Here is a 13590-nt window from a genome sequence, read left to right as displayed (position 1 = left end):
TGTTGCTTTCAGCCCCTGTTCATGGTGCTTTGTTGCAGCAGCACCAGAAAGCTAAGACATTAAGCCGGCTCGCTGAGCTATGGCCTCACTTCAGAAACCTGGAAGGCAGGGTCACAGCGGACACCCAACATCCACCCTGCATCCGTGATGGCTCGGCACCCACTGGGCTGTGGGAACACCAACAGGCAGGACAAATCCCCGCCCCAAGAAGCTCACAGCCTGGAAGAGGAAAGGCAGGAGGCGGGAGCCCCACAGAAGGATGACAGGAAAGTGCCCCGACAGAAAGTGCTGCGGAAACCAAGACAACGGCTCTGAGGGGCGTGAGGCCTGGGCTGTGGGCCAAGGGGTGGGAGCGGCCAGGGGGTATCCCAGCCAGGGAAACAGTGCCAAGCCAGGCACTCACTCAAGGACGTCCCGAATGCCCACCGGGTGCTGGCCCCAGGCTGAGCTCGAGCACAGCTGCAGCAGGACAGGTCTGTGACAGATAAAAGCAGGGGGCGGCACGAGGTAGGTGGGCACTGACAAGGCACGGGCAGAGGCTGGGGCAGCCTGCACTGACCCGGACTGGGGGCTGAGTGGGTCCAGCAGCAGGCAGGCGGGTACAAACACCACGATGGGCCCAGAGGGCAGCCTGTGGGCTGCACAAGTGGGAAGTGAAGGCAGCAGGAAGACGGAGAGGAAAGGAAAACCTGCGTGGAGAGGACCTCGGCTTCACACACAGAAGCCTGGCAAGACTGGAGAGCAGCATGGCCCAGTGTGGGGACTAGCTTCTCTCTGTAGCAGTGTGAGCCCAACTGGAGAGGAGCCAGGCAGAGGAACAGGGGAGAAGGGTCTGCAACTGCTCAGGAAATGGCCCTCAGTTTCTGACTGGGTGGCCACGTGGATTTCAAAGGAGGAGGTGCACCTGGATTTCAGTTCTGCCTCAGGGACGCGTGGCAGCCAGAGTACCATGCAATAGGACACATGCAGTCAGGTGTGTGTGGGGGGAGGGGGAGGTCAGGTGAGCAACCCAAAATTCAGGAGACCCCTGTATACACGCGGTGCTCAGGAGACCACTGCTGGACGTGGGGTTCTCCAGTCAGCAGCACTGGGGGTGCTGGTGGGGAGGTGGCAATGCTGCTGCAGGCCCAGGGGACCAAGGGCCCGGCCACCGTCAGCGCTTCAGGGAAGGTCGAGGGAGCCGAGCTTGCAGAGCAGGCAAAGGAAGAAGCCGGAGAGGCAGGCAGAGGCCGTGCAGCACGTGGAAGGAGAGTCGAGGGGTCCCAAGGCAGCAAGGTGCCCTGAGACGAATCGCAGGGCTTGGCCAACTCCACCAAGGCAGCGTGTGCAGAGGACTGCAGAGTGGCCTGCTCAGAGGAGGAGCAATCTGCCAGGTGGCCGTGGCACTAAACCCAGGGCCGCCAGCCTCGTCTGAGGAGACTCCAGTCTGAATCCCAACCCTGCAGCTCAGGGCAGGATCCTAACTCCACGGATGCCCCTTCCTTGTGTGTAAACTGGAGCTGGCACCCCCTGCCTTACAGGATGACTGTGGGGGCTCACTGCTGTGTCGTTTGTAAAGCACTGGGGTAGTTGTGGGCTGCAGCAGGCAACCTAATAAACACGTAATGTATGGAAAACAAGGAAATAGGCTAATAAACAAAATCAGTGCACCCTGGGGTTAAAAACCCCGTCCTGTGAACACAACACACCAACGTCCTCTTCAGAGGTTGGTCTGTCCTAGCAGGGCACTTAGTGTTCAAAGTAGTGACTCACTTCACACAAACCAGCTCTGGTTCCCAATACTTTAACTCCGCCTCCTACTGGCAACCTCACCTGTTCTTCGATGAATCGCCTCTGTTTAAAAAGCTCCCAGTCGTCTGTCAACATGCGCTGTTTGGTTTTCATTGTCATCTAAGTAGGGGATATATAAAAAAAAAAATTATCTCAAGAGCTACCCAGGACATTTTAAAGGGGAGATATATTTTATATGATAAATACAAGGCACAGCACATGCAATCAGAATAAAGATGCAACGCTACAGACGCACTGCTGATATTCTGTTTCAGCATCTTATTCAAGTTACTTAAAGTTATCCCAATCCTTTTCTTACATGAAAAACACAGAAAGTTCACGTTAAGAGGAGAAACTAATACATCCTAGCTGAAGCTGTCAATACAACGAAGGGATAGTCAACACTAATTTACCGGGAGCCTGTGATGTGCCCCCTGCATGTTAAGAGATAAAAATGATGAGAACGACCTGACTGTGGCACGGGACGAGCTCACAGTCGACATGAAGGGAAGACAAACAGAAAAACTGAGGGGAACAGGGAAAAGGGGATGCACTCGGGCACCATCTAATTTGGGAGGGGAGGCTATGAAATGATTAAATATTGATGTTTACAGAAATCTATTCTTTAAATTATTAAAAACTTAAGAGTAAACACTACAAGAATAGAAATGGGATGCGTATCTTCCAAATAGTTAGAAAGAAAAAAAGGAGGGGAGATGTGTTCAATCTCACGGATAAAACACTGTTCCAGCACCAAACAAGTGGAGGCACATCCCGGAGAAATAATCTTTAAGTAACAGCAATCAGAAAAACCGTGACTGGGTTAAATTCCTCTATTAAAGGTAAAGACTCTCAGGCCAGATTTAAAAAAAAAAAAATCCAACCATATGCTACTGACCAGGAATAAACCCAAGAAATAGTATGTGACAAGGCTGAAAAGAGAGCAGGACAAACAATATACCAGAAAGGGCTAAAAGGGAGAAAAACAAGACTCACAATATTAAGATCTGTTAAAAAAAGAATCCAATGCAAAAAGCATTAAATAGAACAAAGAAGAATTTCATAAACTCACAAACTTCATGCATTCAGAAACTTGAAAAATACTTTGAAGTATTAAAGATGAAATTAGTCTGTTTAGAAATAAATGACCAATAAAGCCCCATGTATCAACTTTCATAAGATGTACCCAAGATGACAAGTTTATACATTTATGAGATGAGAAAGCAAAACAAAACAAAGACTAAGAAATAATCATTAAACTTAAGAAGTTAACAAAACAACAAATAAAGTAGGAAGGAAATAAATGTAAAAGCTGAAACCATTGGGAAAAAAGTAAATATGATCAATAAAACCAAAAGCTGGTTCCCCAAACTTCTTCAGAGGCTGAACAAGGCGGAAAAAGACTCCATAAAACACACTGGCCATGAGAAATGGCACAGATACAAATGGAGATTTTGTAAAACCATAAGAGAAAATATCTGTACAAACTCACCCTTTTTAAGAAATATCTAAAGTTGCAAACAAGTGGCTTATAGGCTACTCTGTTACACCTACACAACATCTTTTTGTTTTTTGTTTTAATAAACTTTACTTTTAGAGCAACTTTAGGTTTACAGAAAAATTACATACAAAGTACAGAAAGTTCCCATATACCCACTCCCCCCCACCCCAGTTTCCCGTTAGTAACATCTTACAGCAGTGTGGGACATTTGTTACAACTGATGAGTCAACTCCCTAGTTTACATTAGGCTTCATTTCTGTGTTGAACAGGTCTATCTACAGGTTTTGACAAACACATAATGTCACGTGTCCATTATTAACAGACCATAAAGAATGATTTCATTGCCCCCCCAATCTCCTGGGCTCCACTGAGTCAACCTTCCTCCTGCTCTGGAACCCTGGCAGTCACAGATCTTTTCACTGTCTCCATAATTTTGCCTTTTCCAGAATGTTATACAGTTGGAATCCTATAGTATAGTATGTAGCCTTTTCAGACTGGCTTCCTTCTCTCAGCAACGTGCACTTAAGGTTCCTCTGTGTCTTCTCGGGCGTCATGATCTGTGAGTTTGGGTAGATTATGTCTTTCAAGGAGTTGGTCCATGTCATCTAAATCATCAATGTGTAGGCATAGATTACGTGGTAGGTTGAACTGTGTATCCCAGAAAAACATGTTCATAATCTTAATCCTTTCCTGTGAGTCTGAACTCGCGGTAAGCAGGACCTTCTGAAGACGTTAATTTTGTTAAGGTGTGGCCCAACTGAATCAGGCTGGGCTTTAATCAGGATGACTGGGGTCCTTTAAACAGAATGAAACTCACACTGAGAGAGAAAGCCGCAGGGAGGGGAAAGCTGCTGCCACGTGCACTGCCAGGGGACAGAAAAGCACAGGACCCAGGAGCGCCGGCAGCAGCCCCAGAATGCAGGCTGTGGGGAGAAAGCAGCACCTCGCTGATGCCTTGACTTCAGACAACTTCTAGCTGCAAAACCACGAGCCAACAAATTCTGACTGTTTAAGCCAACCCATTTCACAGCATTTGTTAGCAGCCAAGAACCAAAACATCTACCTATTGTCCCTGTTTAATAAGCTAGAAATAAAAGGAAACCTCTTTAGCCTGTTAGAGAGAACAAAAACCTGCCTGATAAGCACTGAACTTCATGGCGAAACAGTCAAGGCACTCCCTTTAAGTGGGGAATTGGAAGAGGATGTTGCCATCACTGCTATTATTCTTGTTCCAAATTAAAAAAATTAAAAAAAAAAAAAGGCCAAATGCTGGAAAGGATGAGACAAAACTACCACTATTCATAGGAGGCAAACTGGTGTCCTAGAAAATTCAAGACTATCACCACAAAAGCTTTAAGATTTCTGTATGGTTTTATGCAAACCTACAGCTGCTCTAATAAAAAACAATTAGGAAAAAAAAAAAAGCCATTAGAGAGCTAATAAGACAGTTTGGTAAGATGGCTGGTGACAATGTAACAGCTCTCCTTGCAGAAACTATTTAGTAAATTGATCCCTCACTAAAGACACCACTCACAAGAGTCCCTAAAACTATGAACTACCTAGGCATAAACTCAGTAAGGAATGTTCAAACTGCAAAACTGTAACAAAGGATACAAAAATGACCTAATAAAAACAGAGACATATCATATTCTTGGATGGGAAGATTCCATATTGATGTAAATTCTTGCTTTTCATTACATATGTTTGCAGATTTTTATAAGTAGCTATAACTGTTACAAGTTTTAAAAATTATTTTAAGCAAGTTACATATCAGGAAAAATGACTGCTTATCTCCTCTGCACTGGCTGTGGCCCAGGGCTCGACAGCAGTGTCCGGTAAGCACCAACATCATCGTCAGTCAGAACCTCCTCCTTACCCTCCTGACACCCTCTAGGCAAATTAACTTTGGGAAAGAATTTGGGATACACAGAATTACGTATATGTCAAACAACAAACTGAGGACGAATTTTTTAAAATAAACAAAAAGTAACTGGTTTCAAAACTTTCACCTATCTCCCCGAGTCCATACTTATTTATGACTAGAGACTCAGGTATTTTAAAGGTGCTCAACATTCGAAACCCTTGAATTACCAAAATTTCTAAAATGCTCCCTGATTAGAAGTGACTGAGCTGCACTCCAAGGTGAATGAAAACCGCTCCAAAGCGCCTGCTACTCTGGTTGCTGGCTTCCCTAAACCTGAGCCAATGATTTCAGGGTCTCTAGACCGGCGCCTGAAAGTAAAAATGCATCTTTCAGTTGCTTTAGTGAAAAGACTATTTTTTTCTTTGTAAACAAACAAAAAAAGAACTTGCACTTTTAAAACACCAACTTCAATTTCAGCTTTGTTTCTTGAGACTATTTTCTGCCAAGAGAAAGCATCTATACTGTTAAGTTCACCCAACATCCCATCCTTGAAACAGCAGTGCTGACACTGTATATTACCTCCCTAAAGTCGTGCTCAACTTTAGGCAGCAGATACATCCAGAAATCACCATTCCCAAAGGAGACCTCAGCTCAGCAAAGGAATTTCCCCTTTTCCTATGTGCTGTTCTGGGACACTGACACGCTCGGTCGCAGTTCAACTGAAGGAATGAGAAAAGACCTTCTGAACCTGGGACTGCGTCTATGTCCATCCCATCGGTGCTACGGAAGGAGGTGACCCCACAAGGGTCTCCAGGAGGACATAGTGCGGCCCCGAGAGCAGGACACCTGGCTGAGGCGGGGATGATGATATTCCATGGAACTACTGTGAGCAAAAATGGGATCACACCAGCAAAGTTCTCAGCACAAGTGCTGGCAGACAGTGAGGTGAGTGTGCATTCACTTTCTCTTCTCTTGAACTAAATTGTAATTTTTAAATTATACCTCTTTTCTGAAATCATCTAGCACATGGTTGCAAGTATTCACAACCCCAGAAGCAAACATCAAGAGCGCATGATGGGAAAAAACCAGGGATAATTTAGGATTCCCAACTCTGATTGGCAGCATCAGTCCCCACAGCTGGGCAAGCCACATGCAGAGGGAGGGGACTACAGGTATCCCCTCGGGTGCTCTGCCAGATGGCGGTCTGCCCCCTGAGCTCCCCCCAGGCACACAACCTTCCTAAAACTAGAGGGCGGTCTGCACCTACCTGCCCCCTCGGAGCCCTCTCTCCTCAGAATGGGGCCCTGCAAAGCCCCTCACAGCTCTGGGCTCCACACACACCCACACTCAGCCAGTCCCCACCCGCCCGGCTCCCCCTGCACAGGGCCCTGCAGGGCTTCTCCACTGTGCAGACCCTCTTGGGCCGCCTCGTCCAACTACATCTAAAACTTCCCCAGCAGCCCGTCTCCGGCGTGTCCCGTAACAGGGAGCTCAACTTCTGCACCGACAGCCCACTCCGGCTCCGACCAGCTCTGACCAGCTCTTTGGGAGCTGTGCTGCCGTCCATTGCTCCCGCCCAGTGCGGGGCCTTCACAAGACTTCTTTCCAACACCGGTGCCACTGGTCACATCTCCACCGCCTCTGGCCGGCACCCCAATTCCTAAGGCTGCCTGCCCTGATGGGTCTGGCTGTGTCTAAGGTACTGGGAGTATCCAGACACAGCAGCCTGGTCACAGCCGCCCTGAGCTGCACAGCGCAGCCACCACCATCACACCCAGGACTGTCTCTGCTGACAGCCGTGGGCTCTTTGAGCTTGTTTGGGGGCTGCACCACAGATTCATCTAGTCCCTGCTGACCTCTGAGCTTTAGCCCATTTTATTCCCACCTGTCATGAACGTCCAGGATCTGATCCTGTCCTCCAATGAGTTCACCAGGACCCCAGCTTCTCTATCCCAGGGGATGTTCCTGCTGCCAAGATCAACTGACAGGACTCCTGGTGGCAGGGCCCTCAGGCAAGCTGCTGAGATGGCCCTCGGGGCCAATAGCAAAGCGCCGCCAGTGCTCCCTGGGAACGGCATTCCCAACAGCCCCTGCAGTTGCTTACTCTTCTCTCTGATCCAGGGGTAACCAGGGGCACATGCTCACGGCCTGATGGATTCTGGACGGCCTTCCCTCCTCGTCTAGAAACCCTGACGAAGAGCGAACCAAGGGTGGCAGCACTGCACGGTCCCTTCTCTGTGCAGACAGGCCAGGCCCGTGCAGACTTATCCCAGGATACTGAGGGGTCTTCCACAAGCCAAAATGGCACAGTGTCCCAAAGAGCTAAAGGGAAGGCCAGACAGCGCAGAAGGGCATCACCTCCCATGCAGCGATTGCAAGGGTGCAGGGCCCTTCCTTTGGCCCGTAGCAGTGGCCTTTCCCTGGGCTCGGGGACCCCCCTGTACAGGGCAGCCAGGCCCTGCCACTCCTCACCCCATGAGGAGTCTTCATACGCTCCCAGAGCTTCAACAGCAAGCAGGTGCCCTCAGGGCTCTTCCCCAGCTCGCCTGGGCTTCCCAAGGTGACTTTTCCAGGCCGAGGAGGTGGCATTTGGCCTTCTCTCTCCCTGTGGGTGTCTCACAAAGCATTCTGACCCGAAAGCGCTGTGGATCGGAGCTCTCACTGCTTCGCCCTGTGTCTGTACTTGGAGTATCTGCCATGTGACATTCTCTACAGGTGACCCACAAACCAGCTGAGCACAGCACAACTCAGAACACAAGGAATCAGTTCCTGTAGTTCTGCTTTTTAAAAATGGCACACAAGAAAAGTGCATTTAGAACAATCAAACATAAAAGCCCAAATAAACCTAAAATGTCCTCTAACCTGATTCTCTCACTTTACGGGTGGAGACTGTGGCCCCGCAAGGGGAAAGGCTTGAGCAAGGCTCACAGGGGCTGAGGGTGTGGGAGGAGAAACCCACCCTGGTCTGTGCCTGCACTTCTAGTGGCTGCAGTGAGACAGCTAACCATATGCAACACTGCACAATAATTTTAGAAAAATCAATGAAATGAAAAGGAAAAAAAAAACCACCATGATCTGAGAGCCCACACCAAGTCGCTCCCTCTGCATCCCTGAGTGCTCGGATGCAGAACTCCGTGGAAAGGGGTCATGGCCGCCGTCAAAGTGATGGTGATGACCCAGGGCCAGCACACATCCTAGACCAGGGCTGTGGCTGTGCCTTCCTGCAAACGGCACCCAAAGTTCCCTCGGGCAGCATCGCTTCCTGGCATCACATCTCATGCTGCTCTAAAGCAGGGCCGCTCTTAACACAGCCCTCACCTGAAGCTGCCAGTGGTTTCGGAAAGGCAAACGGACAGGCAGCAGGTGGGAGTGGGGGGCTCCACCACACTGACCCCCAAACCCTGCCCCAAGCCACCTCCTCTGAGGACCCCATGGCCGTGCCCCCTGCCAGACAGTGAGGGGTGGGACGCGGGAGGACTGTGGGAAGCAGGCTCTTCTGCCCCTCCAGGCTCTGGACAGAAGAATGGTCGGGAAAGTTCCCTGAGTCACAAGACTCGGCTGCTCCCAAGACCCCAGAGGCCCCTGTGCAGCTTTGTCGGGCTGGGTGGCAGCCTGACCAACCACCACCACTGGGCTGCACGCCACCTGCCCAGGTTTGCCTATGGGCCCAGTGCGTGAGAGGCCTGGCCGCCCCTGCCAGCAAACGCCCAGTCTCACCTAACCCTGCCCCAAAGGACAGAGCCCGGGGGCTCTGTGCATGCCATGGACCCTGGCGTGCATCCAAGCCCCAGGGTGCACCGCTCCAACGCTCGCACAGCCCAGATCCAGCATCTGCAGCATGAGCCAGCCACGGGGCAGCAGGTGACTCTCACCTGCTCATCCACGTAGTCGTCAATCCTCTTCTGGCACTCCAGCCACTCCTCGGCAACTCTGCGTAACTCTTCCTCTGAGCGATGGAACCTCTGTAACAGGGTGCTGTACGCATCTTCTCGACAGGCATCCTGCGTGGTGGTGCCTCGCCTAGGGGAGACAGGTTTGCTCACCAAGGGAGGGGACAACGGCAGATGTGCAGACACAGGCACCATATCAGAAAAACCATTTGCTTAATACCTAAACATAGCAGTATTTGAACCAAAATAAGGTGAATACAGACTTCTTGACAAGGATTGGTCAAAATCAAAGATGACCCTGGCCATCATCCAGGAGCACGAAGGTCCGACCCCAAGCTGGCACCTGCCCCCGGGGTCGGTGAGAGGCGCTGTGGGCCAGCTGGACCAGGGACGTTGGGAGGCCACCACAAATCTCAAAGTTACACACGTTCACATGCACACACACGCGACAGTGTGTCATAAAGTGGAAATGTGCCCACACTAAGTAAAGACGTGGCCATGGCATCAGGTTTAAAATACGTGTGGGGGGGGGGAGGCGGATAAAGGGGAAACGTTGACGAGAAACTCTGAAATGTTTACTTATTTCCTTTGAGATTTTTTTAAATTTTCTATGTTTTACCAGCAATGACAACGTAGTAACTTTTTAATAAAAATTAACCTTAATAAACCTATTTTAGATTAAAGCACTGCCAATGGGTCAACATGGCCCCATCTCCTCCCTTTACCCATCTGAGCCCCTGAGTGAATCATGCTGGAGAGGACTGTGCAAGGACGGGAACCTGCGACCGATGCCCATGCGTGACACTCACTTCCAAGAGGGCACGGGCAGAAATAAGGTGTCATCAAAAAGCTGCTTAGGGAAGTCCAAAAACAGGACAAGAAACGTTGACCTCACAGTCTACTTCAAATGCCAAGGCCATTCTTGTGCGACTGCTCTGCTTTCCAGGGAGCAAAACCTTGCAGATGCCTACCATAGTGACACCTGCGTGTCTCCTGGGCTCCACACACACCTGGTCTGACTGCACACACCTGGTCACAACCCAGTGGGCATGGGGAGCCCAAGAATGAGAGAGGTTCTCCTCCCAGCTGCTACCACCACCCGCCTCGCCCTCATGTTCTTCATTCCCGGCCTTCGCGCAAAGCCCAGTTCCCTCACAGGGCCACCCAGCACGGAGAGCTGGGCTCCAGCTGGGCACCTGCAGCAACTCTACCACGCACTCCCCTCCACACCCACCGCAGCAACCTCGCTCCTCCAAGTTACCCAATGAAGACTCTATTCTGAGCAAATGGGAGAGCGAGGCAGACGGGGTGTCCTGAGGCTTATGGGCAAGGTGAGGCGGGACTGGACTCAGAGAGGAAGCAAGGGGGAGCACCGGATCTCAGGGACCCACAGGGTGAATTGAGACAACAGTTCAGCAAATAGGTCACGTTGTAAATATTCATTTTGCAAGTACAAGGACAACATCATGGAAATATATTCACTGTAACGTGTTACAAATAACGTGTATGCAAAACAATACTGCGGCAAAGGAGAATGAATTTATATCAACTGCATAAGTTTATTTACAAACCTAATTAAAATTTTTCCTAATAATTAATATATATTTAAAATAAAGGTCAAACTGAGCAATGCTACCAATGTCCAAAATGACAAATAACCAGCCGCAAGGGTCTCCTGATAAAACCCCACTGCCTCCTGCCATCCTGCCGAGCCTGACGGAGCCTCTGGGTGCCTCTGCCGGTTCCCAGGCAGCTCCGAGGACAGAGGGACATGCTGGGCTGGGCCACACGGTGGACACACACCACAAGAATCAGGCTTGGGAATCACGACAGGATCGTGGGCCCAAGTTCTTTCATAAATTGTGAGGGAAAAGGAGAGCACAGGCAGAGAACTGCAAACTAGTCTCAGAAAGCAGGAAGAAAAAAAAAGACATATCGAAGAAAAAAACAGGTAAGACTAGGTACAGAAATGCACCCTTGGTAAAACAAGAATCACAAAATACGCGAGGGAATGATGCCGTGTGAGCCCCTTGGTGAGGCGAGGACGCTGGGCAGAGGCGCATGTGCCTGTGAGGCCCCCCCCAGTGACCAGCGACAAAAGCTCCCCTGGGAGGACGTTCAGCTAGCCATCTGCTTTGTGGGGGGCTCTGTGTCTGTATCTTACTTTGTAATGAAAAAGGTTAAACAGTATAGGCCCAGAGACCAAGCCTGGCTGTTAAGATGCTCACACCCATGCTTTCATGGGCTGCAGGTGCTGTCAGTCCCTCTATAACTGGTCACAAATCCTGATGACTTGCTAATTTATATCTGCATACAGGAAGTTCAAATACAAATTCTAAAAATCTGTAGACTCCAACAGTACTCAGTTCCTGCAAGTGAGTCTATGCCCCTCCTATGCTCTGAGAGGTTTCCTGGGCACCAGGAAGGAACCCGCTCTTTCTGGTGGCCCCAGCGCTCCTCACCTCACCCAGCTCTGTCCCCGGCCTGGTGGCCCCAGCATTCCTCATGGAGTGCCTGTCCTCGCCCAGCTCTGTCCCTGGCCTGGTGGCCCCAGCTCCTCGGGGAGTGCCCTGCCCTGCCCAGCTCTGTGCTGGCCTGGCTGCCTCCTGCCCCCTCCTGTGTTATAAGCACCACCACTAGCACTTGAGACTCTAAATCCCTGTGAGACCCTTGGAGACTGGTCACCACTTGCAATGAGTGAATGAAAATCCTGAAGCAGGGTACAGGTTACACGATGTATGATGATACATCCCAGGTCTCCGATGCACTCCTCATCACCCACTCACAGTGTGACAGGCCCATCAAACTCCTGGGCTTCCCAGAACCCTGCTTTAAGAACCCCAAGATGCACACTTTCTTTTGAAGGGAAATGTGGGTGAACACCAACTTCATCAACTAGGCACACTAGTTAGTCTGAATTACCTGAGACAAGGTGACCGACTACTCACAACCTTTTTTCCTAGTGGTTGATGAGGGTGTTCAAGAGAGTGGACAGAGCAGTGAGGGCAGGGAAACAGGTCATGGGCAAGACACACGTCACGAGCCAGGACAGAGCAAGCTGTACCACGTGACATCACCCTGTCCTTGTCCTCAGCCCCCTTTCCTGTGTTTGTGCAGGTGCTTTCTCCAGAGTAAGGGTGTACAGCTCTGGGAGGGTGTGGGAACACAGCTGACAAAGACCAGGCCCACTCATGGGTTTTAAGAGGAAACAGTGACTGGTGGGTGAGTCAGATACAACTTATTTACTTAAAAGCATTGTCCCTTCTTTCTGAATCTGTTTTGAATATATCTCAACCTGACAACAAGGACACCTACAGTCTCTTCTGCTCCAGTGTGTACGCTGTGGAAACCCAGTCACGTGGTAAAGAGGTGAGGGATAAAATTACCAAAATGCAAACCTCGGCAGCTCACGCATGGCTGCATGGACAGCCCCGCTCTGTGCCCAGGGACCAGGAGGTAAACGACAAGGGGCCTCCTACCTGAGCAGCCAGGCCCTCGGCTCCCCTCACACACCCAGCTTCCCCACACGCAATGCCCTGCAGCATGTGCAAACGGCACCCGGTGCCTGTCTTGGAGGAAGTACACAATCACGAAGCCCCAGGTGGGGAGGAATCCCAGCCATGAGCAGGGGATGGAGGCCTTGGTCAGGTGCCGAGGGGCCGCTGTGAAAGAAGTGAGGAAGCGTGTGGACGCACGGCGAGGGCAGGGGCCTGAAGAACCCCTGTGGAGCAGCCGCCAGGCGCTGGGGCCACCACCCACCTCACCTGCACACCCGCTGCCACCCCGAGTCAAGGGAAAGCGCGGTGTTCACTGGTGCTTTTCTTTGTGAAGAATCTGTGGTGCTATACTGGCTTTATTATTTAAAAGTTTAATTGCGTTATTCTTCAGGCTTTGAGTTTTCTGACCAAACCCTTTTCCCCGCTAAGCCCTTTTATTTCTACTGTAAGAACTTCCACCACGCAGTTACTTCCAGGAACACCTGGGCCACGCTACAGGAGAAAACGACTCCACAAGGAAGACGGGTGGGGTCTGTGCCAAGTTGATTACCTGATCTGTGACACCAGCGTTGGCAAGTTGCTTTGGAGAAGTGGCTCCGAAAAGACCAAATTTTCAAACAAGTGTTTATTATGCAGTTCCCATGTCACCTGGAACTTTTTCAAGTGTTCATTTTCCTGTTAAAAAACAGAGAGAGAAAAGACATTGAACTCATGAAGACTCAAAAGTTCCCAGAAGGCTGCTCCCCCGCCCCCGCCCCATGAGCCTGTGTGCGTTTAGGGACAGAACCTCTGCGAGGAGCCCTGCCCACCCCACAAGGCCACTTGCAGGTCTCAGACTGCTAAGACAAGAAGAACCCCTAGCCTCCCACTCTAAAAGCACAAAAGAAAGGGAGCGGAGGGTGGGACGCCAAAGAAGTAGGTTGAGGGAGAAGAGAAAAAATGGTATATATTTGATGGTAATTTCTAAAAATTATGTCTTCAAAATGTAATGAAAGCCCTGCATTTCAAATACTTCCAAATGCATTTAAATCCTTTGCTGCCAAATAAAAATAACTTTCTTGTCTATAT

General features: G+C 50.1%; 1 protein-coding gene across 1 annotated transcript in view; it reads right to left on the bottom strand.

Moving 5' to 3' along the window:
• Positions 1 to 13590, bottom strand: part of FAM193A (family with sequence similarity 193 member A) — a 234860-nt gene that overhangs the window by 56936 nt on the left and 164334 nt on the right. Inside the window, 3 exon segments of the mRNA XM_037829279.1 lie at positions 1813 to 1890; positions 9008 to 9155; positions 13073 to 13197. Of these exon segments, the coding sequence (XP_037685207.1) occupies positions 1813 to 1890; positions 9008 to 9155; positions 13073 to 13197 (351 nt within the window).

The sequence above is a fragment of the Choloepus didactylus genome, chromosome 3 (assembly GCF_015220235.1).
Source record: "Choloepus didactylus isolate mChoDid1 chromosome 3, mChoDid1.pri, whole genome shotgun sequence".
NCBI lineage: Eukaryota > Metazoa > Chordata > Mammalia > Pilosa > Megalonychidae > Choloepus > Choloepus didactylus.
Note: the sequence above shows the minus strand (reverse complement) of the source record. Positions and strands in the feature narration are given on the sequence as shown.